This window comes from Bidens hawaiensis, unplaced genomic scaffold (assembly GCF_021521415.1).
Source record: "Bidens hawaiensis isolate Kalapana, Puna unplaced genomic scaffold, B.hawaiensis_p1.1 tig00014901_1, whole genome shotgun sequence".
NCBI lineage: Eukaryota > Viridiplantae > Streptophyta > Magnoliopsida > Asterales > Asteraceae > Bidens > Bidens hawaiensis.
The window spans coordinates 354015-374999 of NW_027492319.1; the positions used below are offsets into that span (position 1 = coordinate 354015).

At 37.9% G+C, this 20985-nt stretch overlaps 2 protein-coding genes and 1 pseudogene across 2 annotated transcripts; 2 read left to right on the top strand and 1 right to left on the bottom strand.

Annotated features, from left to right (window-relative positions):
* Nucleotides 1-2061: 2061 nt before the first annotated feature.
* On the top strand, nucleotides 2062-3407 carry LOC143548030 (transcription factor DUO1-like; annotated as a pseudogene).
* A 255-nt stretch (nucleotides 3408-3662) lies between these two features.
* Nucleotides 3663-6045, bottom strand: LOC143548031 (malate dehydrogenase, cytoplasmic-like). Its single transcript, XM_077039298.1, has 7 exons — nucleotides 5699-6045; nucleotides 5452-5610; nucleotides 5177-5349; nucleotides 4290-4567; nucleotides 4078-4213; nucleotides 3890-4001; nucleotides 3663-3787 (listed from the first exon to the last, which is right to left on the bottom strand). Exons 1-7 carry the CDS (start codon nucleotides 5835-5837, stop codon nucleotides 3684-3686), a joined length of 1101 nt encoding a protein of 366 aa, XP_076895413.1. The 5' UTR covers nucleotides 5838-6045; the 3' UTR covers nucleotides 3663-3683.
* A 3650-nt stretch (nucleotides 6046-9695) lies between these two features.
* Nucleotides 9696-11789, top strand: LOC143548032 (uncharacterized). Its single transcript, XM_077039299.1, has 4 exons — nucleotides 9696-9713; nucleotides 11106-11196; nucleotides 11268-11529; nucleotides 11641-11789. Exons 2-4 carry the CDS (start codon nucleotides 11113-11115, stop codon nucleotides 11787-11789), a joined length of 495 nt encoding a protein of 164 aa, XP_076895414.1. The 5' UTR covers nucleotides 9696-9713; nucleotides 11106-11112.
* The last annotated feature ends 9196 nt before the right edge of the window (nucleotides 11790-20985 follow it).

Sequence of the window (20985 nt, forward strand, 5' to 3'; positions counted from 1 at the left end):
ATCGGATGTTCCCTTTTATTTATTAATTCCCACTCTATACCTACGTTGCTTTAGTTTGAAAAACATTAATCATTCCTTTTGTTTATGTAAAAAAAATTGGAAGAGGAATGAATCAAGGTAACTAGATTGTATTAGGATTGGAGTCCATCAAATTCTTCAATCCCAAATCCACAGTCAGCACCTAGCAACTGCAGTCACGAAATTTATCAGCAGATTTTAAGAGTTTCAACATGGTAGCACTCATTGCTGTGGCGTTTAATCCCTTTACGAGAGAGTATTAAATCTACTTCGGTGCTTTAATATATAATCTTGTAGACTGAAATTGTTCTTGTGATTGCGAACAACAACTGCTCTTTCTTTGTACATTTTTCATACATATGCTATATTGTGGTTCTAAACCATTTATACAAGTCTAAATGAAGTTTTGTTTTAGTCTCAAGCTTGTAAATGTTTCTCATATTTTTATTTTATTTTAGAATGGCTCTTTCTTTATCATTTAATGTTGAAGTTTATTAATAGCATGGAAACCATTTTGTTAACAGATTCTCATGGCCTAAATTCATGGCAGCATTGGAGTGTCTCAAAAGGATATCAAGCCTCAAAATTTATTGGTCAGAGCTTTGTGTGTGGTAAAGCTTCCACTACATCTAATATTTTAGCTTTTGACTAATGTATGCTATAGTTAGGCATAAACAGACCATTTCGTGTTGTTTTTTATATATAGGGCTTGATATTTGTTACACTTTTAGAGTATACTGTGAATAATGGTTATGTAGTTAGTGTTTGATATTTGTTACACTTTTAGAGCATATGGAGAATAACAGAAGAAAACAAAGTACTAGAAATGTGTGCTCAATTCTACGGGAATTACAGAACAACAATGGTTGGTCTTCGGGTACGATGTTAATCCTAAACTTGGTTTGAATCAAAAAGTTTCATATCTTATACTAAACCTGCTAATATTTCTATTTGTAGACTCTTGGCTATGATTTTGATCATGATGACTACCACACGTATCAAATCTTCTAATTCCCTTTTTGTACATAGCAAAATCTCAAATTCTAATTCTAATATTATGAAGTTGGTGCTTTAGACTTTAGAGAGCATACACAACATCAAAGAAGCGCTGCCTGCGTGGGAATTGGTCAACAAGTCGTTGATGTCTAAAAGCTTGGGTAATTAAGGTTTTTTAATTTATCACGACAGTTAAATAATCAAATTTTATACACATTTTATATTGTACTATGATGTTATGCAGGTCATTGATCTACAAAGGAAAGTAGGGGTACTCAAAATGCTCGCGGCTCACTCGAAACTTGCTTGGAAAAGCTTGGCTCAAAATCGAGTCGTGAGTTCGTGACTCAGTTAAAATATATTTTTGTATATATATTAGTTTCTTTTATATAGACCTTTTCGTATATGATCAATTTCAAGCCTTGAGTGCAATATTTTCAAAGCCTATTGCAAGCTATAGCAAGTTTAAAGGAGTTAACTATCCACATGTTTTTAATACATATACCATATATGCTATATTGATCTCACCGGACTTGCATACTCAATTCCATATGCAAGTTGAATATCTTTGTAGAGGAAATTAACAACAAGGGTGAATCGGACTACGATAATTATTTGGTGCATGTTATCAAACGGTTTTTATTTATATATCCTGTCTTTTAGTAACATATCATGATGTAAAGCTTAGTTTTTGTACCCAACCCCGTGTAATACACGGGTTTATAACCTAGTAATAGTAATAAAATAAAACACTTAATTATTATGTTTCATACTAGAATTGATACGAGTTGACTCGATCCGACCACGTTCTTCACTGAGGGACCAAATACGCCACTACCCATAAACCCAAAGGACGAAATAATAAAAACCAAACCCATGTCTTCAACCGAGAGAAAAACGAGGAAACATGGACGATAACCGTCTTAACCGTCACTACAAAACACATTACACACACACACACTTCAAAATACCATATTAATAATTCCCACAATCCACAACATAATAATTGCACTTCGTGAATATAGCGTGAAGTGTGTATTAAATTATATGGAAATGAGAAGAATTAGATCATCAACGTACGATGAAATGGGTGAGATAAAGAAAGGCCCATGGAAGACCGAAGAAGACGAGGTTTTAATCCGACATGTTGACAAATACGGACCCCGTGACTGGAGCTCCATTCGATCCAAAGGCCTTCTTCAACGCACCGGCAAGTCTTGTCGTCTTCGCTGGGTCAATAAACTTAGACCCAATCTGAAAAAGTAATATTAATCTCTTTCTAGTATTATTTTCTGTTTTTGATTCCACACACAAACTGTTTGTGTTAATGCTTCACTTAATGTTATTTAGTGGTGTCAAGTTCTCTGCCGACGAGGAACGGACCGTGATCGATCTCCAGGGGCAATTCGGGAACAAGTGGGCCCGAATTGCCACGTTTTTACCCGGGAGAACTGATAATGATGTCAAGAATTTTTGGAGTAGTAGACAGAAGAGACTCGCTCGGGTTCTATCGTCACCACCACCGCCGCCGCCACAGGCCCCACAAAAGTCACACAATAAGGTTAGCAAATAGCAAATAGCAAAAAAAAAAATTTATTTTTTACAAAAGTAATTGTTTTTTTTAATGTAATTTAGGCACCAAAACGTAGTTCTTCAGGAGAGTCATCAGTGACATCACCAAAAACAATATCTTGTTCATCATCTTATTGTGAGCCTATTAAGATGATGCCATTGCCATTGCCATTGCCAGTGCCTGAACTTCTGGCTCCTGTCACCGCCACCGAGGAGGCTGCTACGGGCTTGGTTAGCCAGGATCATAACCCGCCACCTTGCCCGTTCGATTATACCGATATACCCTTGGAGGAAAACTCATGCAACCAGCCACCTTTACTTCAAGATTTCAATCATAATATTCCACCACCCTTTGACACCCGTGACATTTTCAACCAGATCGCGGATCCTAATTTCTTTGCGGTGTTCGGTCAAGGTGGGCCGTCGGATCTGGTTGAGTTTCCTTATGTGACACCAGGTATGCATCCTGCATGCATGAAGTTATGTATATGTAGATATATATGTAGATAAATGTATGATTTAATGATTGCATTTGTTTGTGTGTGTAGGTGGTGAAGGTGAAAGTGGGAGTTGTGGAAGGGAGGAGAGTAATGATCCGATGATGATGGAGCCGGATACGTTCATGGATGATTTTCCGATGGATATGTTTGATCAAATCGAGCCGCTACCCAGCCCGTCTGAGTGGTGAAGTGTGAGTTGGCTAGGGGTAGTGTTTAGTTTGTTGTTGTTCTTGGTGTTATGGACAAGTTTTAGTTTCTTGGAAGTATGGTGTTGGTTTGGTTATGGTGGAATGTTTATGCAATTGTTGGACTAATTTACATTTATATGCATCATATTATTTGGTTATGTTACACTTGGTTTTCATTAAAAGGTTGGAATAATTGTTGTGCCAGGTATTCCTTTAATATGTTCAATTAAATAGGTCAATCCACCAACATGTTCAACTATTTATTACAAGTAACCAATATAGGTTGATAATTGTATTTTGAGGTAAATGAAGGATAAAATAATATATGTATAACTGTTGAAGAGAAATTAACGGATTTATGGCAAATATACACATGAATTAATAACCACAAGATTTAACATAAATAATATCAATGAAGGGAACTTAGGGAAGAGTAGGCCACTGTTTTCTCTTCAATGAGCTCTTTTTCTAAAGCATCCATCTTCTCCCTTGCAAACTCATCAATCTTTAATCCTGCACCAATACAAAATAATAATCAAATTTAATCTCTAAACAATTTATCAATCTCACACAAAAAAATATGTGAGATTTATAACTTGTTCAATGAAAACATACCTTGAACGATCGACCATTCGCCTTTCTCACAAGTGACCGGAAAAGAATAAATCAAGCCCGGTTGAATACCATAAGACCCGTCAGAATAAACTCCCATCGACACCCATGTTCCCTGATTCACGAAATTGGAAAACAAGATTATAATGTAAATAAAAAATCATTACAGTAATAATAAGACGAAAACAGACCTTTGGAGTACCAATGATCCAATCCCGCATGTGATCACACACAGCAGTTGCAGCAGAAAACGCACAAGACAGCCTTCGAGCTTGGATTATAGTTTGACCTCTTGTTTGTACATTCGAGATGAAATCTGTGTGCAACCTGAATCATAAGTTCGTAGTTAATATCATCAAAAATGATCTGAATTTGGATAAAGATATAAAACTTAAAGAGTTACCAATGGTCATCAGAAATAAGTTCTTTTGCAGATTTGTATCCAACTCCAGTATTAACTGTGGCATGATTGGCATCTGGATATAGATTTGAAGAGTGATTTCCCCAAATTATTACGTTTCTTACATCACCAACATGAACATTTAGATTCTCTGATATCTGGTTTAATGCACGGTTATGATCTAATCTTGTGAGTGACGTAATATTCTCTTCTGGGATCGAAGGTGCAAATTCTTTCAGGATTAATGCATTTGTATTTGCTGGATTTGCAACCACAAGCACCTGCCAAAATTCATTTTATTTTCAGATTTTTCCTCTTAAATAAACAATAAACAAAAACCTTGCAATCTATATTTTTCAGTGGACCGTTCAGCGAGAAGTTCGTTTATTTAATACACGAATGAACATGAATAGAACTTTTTGTTCATTTAGTTAAATGAACAAACAAGAGCATAAGTCTCGGTTGTTCATTTATGTTTGTGACCGCTCGTTTACAATCATTCATATATGCTCGTCAGTTTACTTTTGTTTAAGTTCGTTCGTTTACGTCCATTAATATATTCATTTCAGTTATTTAGTCCCATCATAATATAGACTAGTTTTAGCAACTTTTTAACCCAACAGGTTGTTGTTCACATTTATTTTTAATTGGTTTAGCTCAGTTATGTTCGGGCATCCATTTTAAGTTATGTTCGTTCATTTACTTTTGTGAACCATTCGTTTATACTGTTAATAAACAAACACGAACATGCTCATTTTCTTAACAAACAAACACAAACAAGAAAACCTCGTTCGTTTAATTGTTTATGTTCAATCATTTGTTCAGTTAGATTTAAACGAGCGAGCACGAACATGCTCAGACGCCTAAATATATTGACAGACAACACAAACCTTGCAATTTGAATCAGCATGTTGTTCCAAAGCTGAAGCTTGAGCCTTGTAAATGCCAATATTCTTAAATATTAAACCTTTATTATCATCTTTCCTACGCGGGAACCCGCCGAGCATTATTGCAATATCAACACCTTTACACGCTTCGATAACATCGGTTGTGCAAATAACACCTACAAGATACATAAAAGATCCCAAAAAGTGGAACAAAATTTAAACTTTTTATAAACTTCATTACATAATTACATGAAGATTAATGTGTTTTAAAAGCTAACCTTTGAGAAGAGGGAAAGCTCCATCCATCAATTCCAATTTTACCCCTTTCAAGATTTCAGCAGTCGGCTCAATATCAAGCATGTGTATGATCACGGGTTGATCCGGACCCAACATTGCTCCTCGTGCAATCATTGGAAGTAAGGCACAGCCTATTTGGCCTGTAAAATAAGTTGATTGTAAATTACTTAATCAACAACAATTAAAATAAAATTATACAACTATGTAAATTGGCCAAAATAAACATGCCTGCAGCCCCGGAAACGAGGACAATAAGCGGATCTTTTTCAACATCTACAAAGCTCCATAAGTATCTAATGATCCTCCATGACAGATACAAACAAACCAAAACAACCAGAAGTTTTTGAATCAAATCCAAAGTTTCCATTTGCAACCAACCCAATTAATCAAAACAAACAGTTAGCACGCAACCGAATGAATCGGTTATCAGACCGACATGAATTTATAAGCCGATTCTGATTGAGGGAATTTATCAAACACCTGGTGTGCAAGGTAAAGAAACCCAAACCCCAATTGAGGAGTTCCAAATACAGAGGTAACTTTATGATAAAGGAAAGCATTAGATGATGTAAGTCCCGTGATTGGATTCATGGGTATGAGTCTGAAACTGGAAACTGATGACATTTGTGAATATGAATGGTGAATGCATTGATTTTGAAAAGTGAATAAATTGGTGGGAAATGGGAAGTAGAATTAATAGTTGGTTGATTATTACACGGGTTTTACACATGGACTTCATCTAATGATTTGTCACCATCATCTTTAACTTTAATGTTGGGACACTTGTTCATGTTTAATGTTTATTACGAGGATTTTTAGATTAATAAAAGGAGAACTACTTTGTTTATGAAAGATAAAACATTGTCAATGCAATATATTTTTTTAATCACTTAAGAGCTTAAGTAAAGGGGCGTTATTCTCAAGATATGACATGCACGTGGATTCAAAACGTCATATAAGAGGTTTTGAGTACGGACGTCGCCCCTGGGAGGTTCTTTGCGGTGACGTCAACAAAACCTAGCACCTATTTTAGATATTTTTTAATTTTTTTGTATAATTTAAATATTATTTTATTTATATGAGATAGATGAAACATTTATACATCCTCTTCGTATGATGTTTTTCACTTTATTTTAAAACTACTATAGTTGTGCTTATTATTTTACTCACTAAAAAGTTTGGATAGCCATTTGCCATATAAGTTGCGGGTGTCTTGATGTTTGGTTGGCTAGTTTCTTGCTAGTCTTCGATTTTTTTATAAAATTGGTCGTTCAAAAAAATAAGTCATTTGTCATGTAGGTTTTTATATTTAAACTAGGATTTAGGATCCCGCGCTTCGCGACGGGACCGTTATATTGAACAATAAAACATAAGTAAAACGCTAAACCATAAACTCGCTGCAAGTCGACGTGAAGTCAGTAGTATGTATCAAGTTACGACATCGAAACTAAACAAAAGAAATAAACATTTCAATGCCAAAATACAACAAATTACCATATGTAGATATGTAGAACCAAAAAATCCGACACGTTACAGCTGCGAACCAACACAAATTTAATTAGTGTCAACGGTAACACACAAATTCGTAAAGATAGATTAGTAAGCCGAAAATTTTAAAGGTGAGGTATCAAACGCTGAAACGCACATATAAAACCATGTGACAATGATATTTTTAAATCATAAAAAACGTTTCGGTCATTATAAAGACGAACTATAAAAAAAATATGAAAGCAAAGCTAAAAAGTCGTTTAACCGACAAACAAAACATGTAAAACCGATACTTGCCCAGGTTTAGCTTTTAAAAATATAGTTTGTTAAATATTTTAATTAATTGAAATAAAAAATAAAATAAAGGAAATAAATATCATCATTTTTATTTATGGAATCATAGCCAGTGATTTAATGGTTATAATTAATAAAATATTAAAATAGTAAATAGAATAATAACTTTGTGACTTTTAACATATACATTAATTATGCTTGAAAATAAAAAGTTTACGCTTGTCAAAGGCAAAGGTACAACATCAATGCTTGTAATGCCATTTGAATTTAAAATATTTAAATCATATCTAAATATGTAATTTGTCTCAATTTCTTTTTTATTTCTTGGTATGAAATCATGAGTTATTAGTTTTGTCATGCTACTAAGACTGAAAGACTAAAAGTCTTGTTTGTTGTGAATAAACTTTAAGTCTAAGTTAAAAGTGTCTTGTTAAGTTAAATCTTAATCATTTAACAATGTGTTGTAGTTTAAAGCTCTCACATCTTTATCATTTGGGTTCCAATCTTGTGTTGAAGCTTTTCCTTTGTTGTTCGGTAATGCCTTGAAGCCCCTCCATTATCGCCACAACGCAGTGTACCGCATTGGCGGACCTATTGCTTGGGGGGGGGGGGGGGGTTAGCCGGCCCTTATAAAAAGAATAGTATTATATATGTGTTAAAATCCCGACAAACCCTTGTAGAATTTTGAGAACGAACTCGAACTCAAACCGAACCGCACTGCCAGTTCATATGGCGGTTCAGCCTTTTTCACAATCAAGCCGGTTTAAAACTAGTTTTAAACCGAACCGAATTGGTTTTGATCAGTTTGATAGGTTTTACGCTGAAACCGGTCTCTAAACCGAACTAGTTTGGGTCAAACCGGTTTCAACCATGCAAAACCCAAACCAGTTTGGTTTGGATCGGGGAAAAAACCGATTATGTACACCTCTATGTGCAATTAGAAAGAAAATCTACCTATTCTAATAAAGTAAAATAAATGTAGACACGTGTCAGTTTGTGGTTAATTCTCACCATTTTTTCCCTCCAAAACTAATATATGTTATAGATCCATAATTATTCATTTTCCTTTTACAATTAAATTATTCACTTTTCTTTAAACTCAATTTATATTATATCTATACACCTTTATAAAAATAAATATTTACATATTTTACTACTATGCAATGTTATAATATATTTCACAACATACCTGGTGAAATCCAAAAATCCACAATAAACCGTGTTTGTTAAATATTGAAAAGAATATATAGTTTTAAATGTTATTATAACATATTATACTATGTATATTGTTGTAGAATGTAAAAAAACATAAAAAACCCTTATACGCTTTCAGTTTACGAAGTAATTTTTTTAATCATTAAATTATAAATATGTGCTTAAAAGTTATCTATTTTTTGAAAATAAATCCCTTCATCTATTGGTTTTTTTATGTATATTGTCATATAAGTTTATAAATTATAAATATATGATTTAAATCTAGCTATTTATTTTTCGGTTAATTTAGTAAACTATAAATATATGTGTTAAATTCTAAGGATAGTATATATTAATTACTTTAAAATATAATAAAGTTGATCATATATAGTTTATTAGGGTTTTTTTTATCAAGGATTGCTTCGGATTTTTTGTGGAACTTAAATTTAGTTCTTACGAGTTAAAAGTTGGTAAATAGATCGTTTAGTACAAATTAACTACATTTGGCTCAAATTTGTCACGGTAAAAGAGGGGTAATCTGAATATTTTTAAAATTTTGATAATGCAAATAGATTTATCGTCAAACTTGTTACGGGTTCAAAATTTTGACTTGATAATGTAAAACAAATGAAAGTTAGAATTTTAAATGTGATTGAGTTTCGAATTTATTTTTATGGACATTTTTGGAAATAATTGAAAGATTCGAGATTTTGCACATTGAGTATTTTCCCATGACTACTAAAAATTAAGAAAAAATGACAAACACTTTCGACATGCCACATCCAGGCCTATCAATACTTTTAACTTTTATCAAATTAGAAATATTTGTGTCAGCATGGACTTTTCCTTAAATAGTGTTCATGATGTTGTATGTGATTTGTTATGCTCAAGTGAAGCAAAACATTAACAAAATTGAGCGGGTTAACTTTTTTTTTTCGTCTAATACATTTTTTCATATATAGTATATATTGCTTTATTTGTTACTTAATTATTTAAATTAACCCGTATGTTAGACGGGCTCTAAAGCTAGTAATATATAAAAGAAAATCCACTCTGATTGTGGTTACTTTGTTTGTTAGGTTATGCCTATGGGTTTCGTATGAGTCATAACACTTAAAACGAAACGGGGCCACTTTTGAATGTTGATAATAAGCTATGACGGATCCAAATTGGGTTGTGTGACTTTGCCCCATTGTTCTTTCTGTGAGTACTCGTCTTCATCTCTACTGAAATCCGATTATAAACCTTCAAAATATTAAGCTTTCAGGTCTGTTTATGTCCAAATCTTTTAGCTTCTCGTTGAATTCCATCAAGTTTATTTAATTTGTTAAGGCCTAAACTCTAGGTTAAACCATAGGTCAGGTGTTCGTAAGGCTTCAACATTGATACTTTTAGTTGATTTCAGTATCGTAGGATTAACTTGGGTGGATGCAGGTTTAGATATGTTATTTTAAGCTTTAAGCAGAAGAATTGGAGGTTTTTTAGATTTTTTTTGTTGCCTTAGTATGCAATAATAATAATAATAATAATTTATGGCTTAGTTAAATCCACAAATGTTAAGAGATGTCATAGCTTTTAGTGGTTTATAAAATTATAATAACTGTTGTATATTGTAATTGCATTTGATATACTGGTCAAAAGAAAATGAAACACGTGATCGGGTCAACCACTCTGTATATAAGCAGCTGGAACATTCATTCCTGCTTACAAGTAGAATTTTTGTATGGTTTTTACTTTTTAGTTGGATGATCTGTGAATGCATAATCTTATATTATTATTGTTTTGTGTTGTAATTCTATCAAATCATGTCTGTTTTTATGCTCTTGTGCTTCACCTTTATGCATTTGTATGCCTACTTAAACCATTGCATCTGTCTCTGGTTTTAGCCTCAATAAGCTTCACGTGTTGAATGAAGGGATTATAGTATTATACAATCTGAAAGCTTCCTGCATTTTAATGTTTCCTTTATTTGTTCGTGCCATTAACTATAGCGTTAATCTTTTCATTGATAAATGAAAGAAATAATGGTGTTTCAAAGATAAAGTCTTCTGCACACTCTGTTCTATTCAGGTGTGTAATTTAGGTACTTGGTTAAAGTTTGTAGAAATTAGAAATGGGTTGTGGGTCGAAGGGGCCGTTTTAAAACTGTTGATAGGTAATAGGTTATGACCTGTCAAATGGGTTTGTGTAACCCTTTCTCTTTGCTCCTTCACACGTCATTGTGCAGCAGCGGTTGTGTTTTCATGGGTTGCTTTTTTACCTAATGTAGATGGAATCCGTCACTAAAGTTTAAGGCCCTTGTATTGGTATTGATTTTGGAAGTAAATGTATCCGTGGTTGTAGATTAGCCACTATAATATATAGTTACAGAGTGTTATTTGCAAGTTTTAATAAGAAGAATTGAAGGTTATTTAGATCTTTTTGTTGCTCAATAAAGAGTAGTTGAATTATGTATAACTATAAAATAATAGTCATAGCTAGTTAAATCTATAAATGTTGAGATGTTTTTGTTTTTACTTTTTAGTAGTTTATAATAGCTGTTGTAGTTGCATTTGATGTACTGGCTGTTTATAAAGTATAAACAAAATGAGAACCATTATTGAACTTGTGTATTAAGAACCATTATTGTTATTTGTTACTGAGAGTTTATATCAAACAGATTAAAAATGGACGATACGATGAAGCAATTTCATGAAAAACTAATTGAAATCGAGATTGATGCAGAACATCTTCTACTTGCAAGACATGAGGTAACAAACTTTTGCTCACTTTATATAAACATATTCTCATATTTTACAAACTTATGAGATTGTGATGACAGTTAGTTGAGAATGATAGAATGCGAAACGGGAACAGGGAAGCGTTAACTGCGTTAAGAAAGCGGGCCCGGACCACACAAACAAGCGTCCCTTCACCGTTTGAGTTGGTGATGAAAGAAATTGATGAATCAAGGCCTTTGGTTAAGGAGATTTGTGCAAGTTGTGGGAATCATGATTCTAAGGAAAAAACATGGATGATGTTTCCTGGAACGGATATATTTGCACGTGTCCCGTTTCACGCTGCCCATACCATCTTAGAGAAAGGTAAGAATAATAATATTTTTTTAGCATTGATTGTTAATCAAGGTTTGTTTGCATTTCTAACTACGTAATAGATTTAAATAGTTTTGTATTTTATTTCATCATTAAATGTAGATCAAACGAAGCTAGACTATGATGTTAAGAAGCTACAAAGTTATGTAAAAGAGAAGTCTTTCTTGTTATCAGAACAAGGTGCGCTTGCTGACAAGATCGGTTCGGGAGTTTTAAAGTCAATGGTCATATTGCAAGACAAACCAAAGTGAGTGTTGTTTGTTATTCTAGAATTGTTTTGGATTACTTGATGTTAAACAGAAGATGGTGTCTATGATCTTAAATATTTGATCAACAGTCAAACATTAACATTTTGATTAAAGTATTGTTTTTATGTTTTTGTTTTTGTTCAAGTACAAGTACACATCAGAATGTATGAAATGATCTGCTAAACCCCAAATCTTTGGGTATTTGGTACATAAGTTTTAGTTTAAACAAAGGAATGTCAAAATAAATAAACAATCCAATTGGACAAAGTAAAGGATTTGAAATGGTTTTTTATGGTAGACTTGAAAGATCAAGTTTGGGACAAAATAGTTCTGGGAAGACGATGAGCATAATTGTGCCACCCTTGGTCGTGGTCATGCATAGTTCAAATTGTTGGGAGGACGAGTGATAGAGCCGATTTGAGATGGCTAATCTTTCAATTGATAGAGACTCTTTGAGCGGGTTACACTCCAAAAAAATAGAGAGAAACAAGACATTTACTTCGATTTTCTTCTTACTTTGTTACTCATGATAAAGCCCTTAAATATGCATACAAATATGCAAAATTTTAAACGTACAAATGAACTAATTTAGAGAACATGGCCCTAATACACATGATTAAAACAAAACAAATAAAATAAATTGATAGTAATAAACGTGGTCGGTTCTCTAGTTATTCATGATGAGTTGATGACTAACATAGACACGTATCAATCGTGCCTACTTAGCCAAGAACCCAATTACTTCTTGATAGTAGCCAAATTCGAGATTGGCGATCTCCGATTGAAACTAAGAAACTAATTAAAATTATAAAGATACTTGTTGCAATTTTCTCTTCTTCTCATTACTAAATTGAAATGCCTTTTTATAGGCTACAATGCAAATGAAATAAACTACACCCACTACTCCACTACTCTACCTAAAATAAAGAACAAAATAACAAACATGCATGCAAGGAAATGGGAAACATAGAAACATGGATAAGATAAACGTGGGTGCACTAGGCTATGGGTTGGTTATGGATGAGTCATGGAGGATGGATCGTATCACTTCTCTTGTGGAGCACTGCCATGCTTGGACCAATTTAAGCAGAAATCAATTTCTTTTTTATAAAAAAATAGGAGTTTTTAATGAACAAATTCTTGGTTTATGAATCGAATATGATTGGTTGTTGAGATGCTAGTTCAATTACCGATGAGCTCCCTTATTAATTAGGATTTTTGTAACCTAACGTGAGTCTTTCACGATTAAATTTCTTTTTATATGTTTTTGGGATAGAAATGAACACAAAATGCTTTCATAAATAACCAACTTTCTTTGTAAGAGTGGTATATTATCAATTTATCATTTAAGTTGCATTGATAACTCAGGCCATATATATGTATAGCAGGTACTGTAACTATATGAAAAATGTCTTCCACTCGTGGTTGTGGCTAAAAGTCAACATTTTGGGTTTTGGGTGGGGTGGGGGTGGGGGGGGGGGGGGGGTGTTTATTAAACATTTTATGTGTTAGTGTGATCACTAAATGAGATTTGGTTTGTAGTGCACTTTTATGAATGTGATAATACGCTAAAACTTATAAAAGTGTTTTATGAGTCGGTTTGTAGTGAATTCACTGGCTTTTACGTTGACATCTTACTTTGAGTATATATTTTCAGAATTCGATAAGTGAAGAGAGTTTCTATTGGTATGTGGTGGATAATGAAGCCCATGTTGTTTAGACTTTGGACCTCAAGTTAGGATGTTAATGAATCCTCCCTTTGTTTTGAGACAAGTCATGTAGTTAGACTTAAGGTATCTCTTGGCCAATTTTAAAATTGTTATTTTATTTAAAATTTAGGATAAGTAAATGTAAACAAAGCAAAACTAAAATAATTTGAATCTCTTAGACCAATTTTAGTGTAAAAAATAAAGAAGAATAAACACTTATATTAGCAAACAAGTCCCTTTACTCCTTTAGTCTATCACAAATTTTTGTAATTCCAGGCCAACTTGTTAATTACTCGATCTTCCAATTCCAAATCCAAATTTCTTTCGTTCATCACTACTAATTAAAGGCATCTCTTTAGATGATAATCTGATATGATTTGTAACTAAGTTGCTCTCCCGTGTTGAAGAGGTATGTACCCGCCTCAACACCGAGCGAGGCGGGTCAACCCAAAAGATATAGACAAGAGGCTTGAAATCATGACATTATGAAGGCACAAAGCCAAAACCTATGCGCATGGCGCATATCACATATGCTCACGCATATCGCACATGCTCATGCATCACATGCTCAGGCATCACATGCTCAGGCATCACATATGCTCACGCATCACACATCTGCGCGTGGCGCATATCACATGCTTGTGCATATCACATCTGCGCATGAAACATCTGCGCGTGAGAATAAAGAGAAGACCTCGCGCATCCTCATGATAGGCGCATATCACACATGCACATAATCAACCTCGTCCTTATCCAAATCAGGATTAGGGCAACCTTGATTGTGCACGTCAGACAACCTTCCAGAAGGTATCTTTTTAAGGAATAAGAATATGCTGATGTTGACAGCTGCCAATGAAAGGTGGACAACTCAGCATAACCCATGTGCTACCACGTGATTATAACCAGTGAAAAAGCACCAGGTGTCCCCAAGGACACGTGGCGCAAAGCAATTGGAGGAGGCCAACAAGGCTGAGTCCAATCAGTGGAAACCCTAGCACTATAAATACCATATCAACTCCACAAGGAGAGGGACACTCAATTACACAGTATTCAGCTATATTAAGCAATACACTCCAATTTCCTTACTCTCATATTATTATCTTCTCCTACAAATTCTTATTCTCACACCGGAGGGTTACCCCAAATAGGACCCCTCTGTCCCTTTCTGAGGGGTAAGTTTACGGTGCTGTTCATTTTGTAGGTGGAAGAATCCAGATTCCAGAGATCCATCGGTGAGAAAGCATAGTCACACCCGAGGAAAGTAGATCGTCTACCAGTGAGTCGATCCACGTTTCTTCATTGGCGCCATCCACTGTTACAACGGCAACAAGATCTCATCAGATCTCTAAAAAAACAAATTTTCACCATGGTTTCTGGTGCTCGTAATGTCGATCAAGTTCTGGAGGATATTGAACGTGAGGATGTTAATGAGGGACAGCAGTTTCTGAGGGTGCCGCGTGATTCTACGCGCACCACCAGTAACCGTCCCTTCATCACAACTCCTCATGGCCAGACTGAAACTCCTCCAGACGATCTCACGTTACAAAATCTTGCCGGCGCGAAACAAAAAGGACCAATGGGTCCAGAAGATGAAACCAATGACCCTAAAGAATGGCTCATAAACGAGCAACGACGTCTAATGGACAAGTACAATGAGATGGTCAAACAGAAAAAGTTAGCCGACTTAACACAAAGGCTAGCGTTTGACAAGCAAACCGTTCATGGAACAAGAAGGGGGCGCGCGCCGGAAGAGGGTCACTCTGTTCACACTGAACACGCTGAGTTTAGTGATAAAGAAGTGCACAGCGTCAGGAAGACGCGAGATACTCATGCAGGAGGCTCACAGCTCCGCGCGCAAATGAACATGGCGCCTGGAGCCAGAGCCGATCTGGATCTGCACACACCATACAGCCCACCAGTGAGAGGGCAAGTGGATGTAACCACACCGTACAGGCCAGCCATCTTGGTGAAACATTCAAAATTCACTGAGCGCATCGCGAAGGCCCCCATCCAGCACAAGACCAAGATGCCAAGTGGTTTGGGAAAATATGACGGCACAACAGATCCAGACGATTTCTTACAAGGTTTTTACAACACTGGAAACCTAGAAAGCTGGACGATGCCAACGTGGTGTCACATGTTTGCTCGCTGCCTCACGGGCGCGGCGCGTGTCTGCTTCGAAAGCTTGCCCACTGGGAAATCGATGGGTTCGAGGAACTATTGGAAAAGTTCCAAGCTCACTTCGTACAGCAGCGCAGACACACGCGCGACCCTGATGACATCATGCACTGCGTGCGCAGGAATGATGAAACGATTGAAGACTACATAACTCGTTTCAATCAGGAGTCTCTGGCAATCGGAGGTATCACTGAGCAACTATTGCGCGTGGCCTTTATACAAGGCGCGCGCAGTGATCAACTCCGCCGAGCTCTCGTAAGCAGAGATGGCATGCCCACCACTTGGGCCAAGCTAATGGAAGCATCGCGAGTCTTCGCGAGAAATGAAAAACAGATTGCCCAAGATAGAGCGAGAGAAAGAGGGCATCAAGCAGAGGCCCCGCGCGGCAACGAAAGAAGGGGCAAACAGAACAATGTATGGTCCAGGTTGCAACCAACCAGTTTTTCTTCCGCAGAAAAGCAGGCGCAACCAAGCTCACCCCAGCCCCAAAAAGACGTTCGTAATCGCGGGGAGGGTGACAAAAGGGAAGGCGGCAGAGATCCTAACAGACCTCTGCCAAGAATATGGACTCCCCTCACTAAAACACCTTCACAAGTGTTAAGCACTGAGAATGTCCAGTTCAAAAGCCCCAAGCCACTACACTACAAGGGACCATCAAACAGTGGCAAGTACTGTGAGTTTCACAAGTCCACAGGACACAACACTGATGCATGCCACCACTTGAAAGATGCAATTGAGAAAGATGTGAAATCAGGCAAGCTGGCTCACCTGGTGAAAAACTCAAGACCAGAAAATGAGCAACCAGAAGGAGCCTCTGCCAGTAAAAAGTTCAAAAGAATCTGTGTAGCCGAGGGAGGAACGCAAGGGCAAAGATCAAGAAAGAGAAGCGCGCAAATCCAAGGAGATTGGCGCGAGCAGCAAGTAATCTTCCCAAGAATCAGGGGAGGCCCTTCAATCAGCAGTCCTCTGGTCATCACTACACACATTGCTCATTATGAAGTGTCAAAAGTCCTGGTGGACACTGGCAGCGAATCAGACATCATGTATGAGCAATGTTTCAGGAAACTGGATCCGGCAGACCAAGCAAGGCTTGAAATTGTGAATGCACCAATCTCTGGTGTTTCAAATGAAATCATTCATCCCCTAGGTCAAATACAATTTGAGCTAACTATGGGGGATGAGAAACACAAGCGAGCCGAAGTTGTCAACTTCTTGGTCTTGCCCACCACTTCATGCCACAATATGATCTTGGGTAGGGGAACGATTGCCCAATTCAACGCCATACCGTCGCCAGCGCACGGCGCGTTGGGGTTCCCAACACCAACAGGTGTAACATTTGTATACCGAGATCATTTGTGTGCAGTGACAAGTACTCCGCGGGAAGGGAGAATGAAACTTCCAATGGCAGACAACGCGCCAGAGGAATGGATTCTCAACCCAAAATTCCCGGAGCAGAAAATCACAATTGGCGCAACGATATCAGACGACACGAGGTTGAGAATGAAAAGATTGCTCACAGCATATATGTCGGTTTTCGCGTGGCAACACTCTGATATGACTGGGGTTCCGCGAGACCTGGCACAACATTCTCTCAACACGTTCAAGTCTGTAGAGCCAATTGCTCAAAAGAAGAGGGTCATGGGGGATGAGAAAGCGAGGGCCATGAATGAGCAGGTTGAGGATCTACTGCGCGCAAACATCATCCGCCCGATACGATACCAGACGTGGGTAGCCAATCCTGTGATGGTAAAGAAAAGTAACGGGTCGTGGAGGATGTGCATTGACTTCAAGGACCTCAACAAAGCGTGCCCAAAAGATTGTTACCCCCTCCCAAACATCGACGCAAAGGTGGACTCTGTGGCGCCATTCAAGCTCAAATGTTTCCTGGATGCCTACAAGGGCTATCACCAGATTCAAATGACACCACAAGACGAGGACAAGACTGCCTTCAGAACCGACAAGGGTGTTTTTTGTTACACAAAAATGCCCTTTGGTTTGAAGAATGCGGGCGCCACTTACCAAAGACTTATGGATGCCGTTTTCAGCGAGCAAATCGGAAGAAACCTAGAAGTCTATGTGGATGATTTGGTGATAAAAAGCAGGGAAGAAAAACAAATGCTCAAAGACATCGAGGAAACCCTTGGGCGCCTAAAGGAAGTTAACATGAAGCTCAATCCGAGCAAATGCACTTTCGGCGTACAAGAGGGAAAATTTCTAGGTGTAATGGTTACCAAGGATGGTTTCAAGGTGAACCCAGAAAAGGTGGAGGCCATCCTTGACATGCCCTCGCCATCCACCATGAAAGAAGTCCAGAAGCTGAATGGTAGATTGGTATCAATCAACAGGTTCCTAGCGAACCATGCAAGCAAATCTACCCCATTTGTCAACACATTGAAAAATTGCTTAAAGAAAAGCCAATTCAAATGGACTCCTGAGGCCGAGCAAGCGTTCAGTGAGATTAAAGAGTGTTTGATAAATTTGCCCGCGCTCACAGCTCCACTTCCTTGTGAAATCTTGACATTGTACTTATCAGCAGGAGAGCGCGCCATCGGCGCAGTATTGTTGGTGGATCGCAAGGGAATTCAAACGCCAATATACTATGTGAGTCGGGTGCTGACAGATCCTGAGACGCGCTACTCCATCATGGAAAAGTTAGTTTTGTCACTAACACACGCGTCGCGCAAGCTTCATAGATATTTCAATGGTCATCCCATTGAAGTTCTGACTGGTTACAACATCCAGCAAGTATTGCGGCGTCCCGCGCTCTCAGGAAGGCTGACAAAATGGGCGCTGGAGTTAGGTGAACACACGATCGCCTATAAGCCCCGTCCAGCAATAAAGGGGCAAGTTTTAGCTGATTTCATCGCGGAAATTCCAGAAGGAAAAATTGAAGAGGCTCAGCGCGAGGTAGACCCTCCGCGAGCCAATGATGAAGAAAATGTTTGGAGATTGTTCACTGACGGAGCTTCAAACAACGAAGGGTCCGGCGCAGGTCTCAAGCTGGTGGATCCAGAAAATCATGAATATACTTATGCCATCAGGTTGGACTTCAAGAGCACCAACAATGAGGCTGAGTATGAAGCCCTGCTGGCTGGGCTGCGCATCGCGCACAAATTCGGAGTTAAAAAGCTAGAGGCCCATGTTGATTCATACTTGGTAGCAGCACAGGTCAATGGCCTTTATGATGCCAAGGAGAACACCATGCCTCTATATCTAGAGCAGGCGAAAAAGCTCATCGACCAATTTGACTGCTTCAGAATCATTCATATTCCGCGCAGTGAAAACAAATCTGCCGACGCGTTGAGCAAGATGGCATCAACCAGCTTCGACCACTTTGGCAAAGATGTCAGGGTAGAAGTAATGAGCAACCCGTCGGTGGGAGCGAAGTCTGTCCTGGTAACTCATACAACCCCTCCATCATGGATAACTCCAATAATGGAATTCTTGAAGGAGGGAAAGGTACCGGACGATCGCGCACAGGCGAGGAAGATAAGACACAAGTCGCAGAACTATGAACTCCTTGATGGCACATTATATCGACGCTCTTATCTTGGGCCGCTCATGAAATGCCTAGATGCTGAGGATGCAAGCTATGTGATCAGAGAGATACACGAAGGAATCTGTGGAATACATGCTGGCCCGCGCATGGTGGTTGCCAATGCAATGAGCGCAGGTTACTATTGGCCAGGCATGTACTTGGACGCTCTAAAAGAGATCCAAAAATGCAAAGCATGTCAGAGCTATGCGCCAAACACCATGCGGCCAAAGAACAACTTGATTCCAGTGACCTCCGCATGGCCTTTCCACAAATGGGCAATCGACATTGTGGGTCCCCTTCCGCAAGCGCAAGGGCGAGTAAAATTTTTGGTAGTGGCAGTAGACTATTTCACAAAATGGGTTGAAGCCAAGCCACTAGCAAAAATCACAGCCGAAGCGATGAAGAAGTTTATTTGGAGCCACATCATATGCCGTTTTGGCTTGCCCATGGAAATTGTGAGCGATAATGGCAAGCAATTCACTGACAACAAGATATCCAGCTGGCTCAAGGAATTGCGCATCAACCAAATTTTCACTTCAGTTTATCACCCTCAGGGGAATGGCCAAGTGGAACGCGCTAACCAAAGCTTGCTGAATGGGCTGAAGAAAAGGTTAGAGGGAGAATCCCATTCTTGGGTCGAAGAGCTACCTAATGTCCTGTGGGCACACAGGACATTAAGCAAAACCAGCAATGGCGAATCCCCGTTCAGCCTAACCTATGGAACGGAGGCAATGATTCCAGCAGAAATTGGATGCCTATCCCATAGAGTGCTCATGATGAGCAAGATTGATAACGAGCGCGAAAGAAGGTTGGATCTCAACTTACTTGAAGGGCGCAGAGAGGCGGCTATCATCAGTGAAGCCAAATACAAGAAAAAACTGGAAAAATATTACAACCAGCGCGTGAAAGAATGCCACTTCAAGAAAAATGATTTTGTTCTTCGAAACAATGAAGCTAGCCACGCAATACCCCCGGGAAAAATGTCCCCCAATTGGGAGGGACCTTATCAAGTCTTGGAAGAATTGGGAAAAGGCGCATACGCCTTAAAAGATTTGAATGGAAAGAAGATCCCGCGCGCATGGAACGCAGCACAGCTTAGAAAATGTTTCATGTAAAAAATGTCAAGTTTGTAATCAAGGCTTTTTAAGCCATTATGAATAATGATACGCGCTATCTTCTCTTAATGAGGATTCTATTATCTTTTGCATACATGTTTCACACTTCTCTTTATTAATTTTGAGCAATATGACAACATTGTATTGACATCAAAACAAAATAAAACGAAGTAAAACATACATGCGCAAACGCGTTAACGAGTCTTAACTCTAAAACGTCAGGGCCTTAGCCCAAAATTATGAGCCTTAGCTCAGGGCCTTAGCCCAATAATGTGAGCCTTAGCTCAAATCACTCACAACATCCATCCTACATGCTGCGCAGCCTGACCATAAAAATACCTAAGCACAACTAAGGCAAAGCAAATGCCAAAACATTGTTGTTAGGGTCTCAGGTCGAGGTCGCGCATGAAATTGTAATGGATATCTGAGTAGCACACATTGACACGTAAAGGCTAAAAAACTCATAATTCCATATAATAAATGCGCGATAACGTCGCGCAAAAGAGGAATAATGAAAACGCTAAGGCACGTGTCAACATAATCAAGATATGGCAAAATCACTTACAATATGACAAGGATTAAGTATAATAATTTACATACAACCTTGCTCTTATTTCAACGTGCAAGCATATCTTATATTCAACAAGCAGACATGCAAT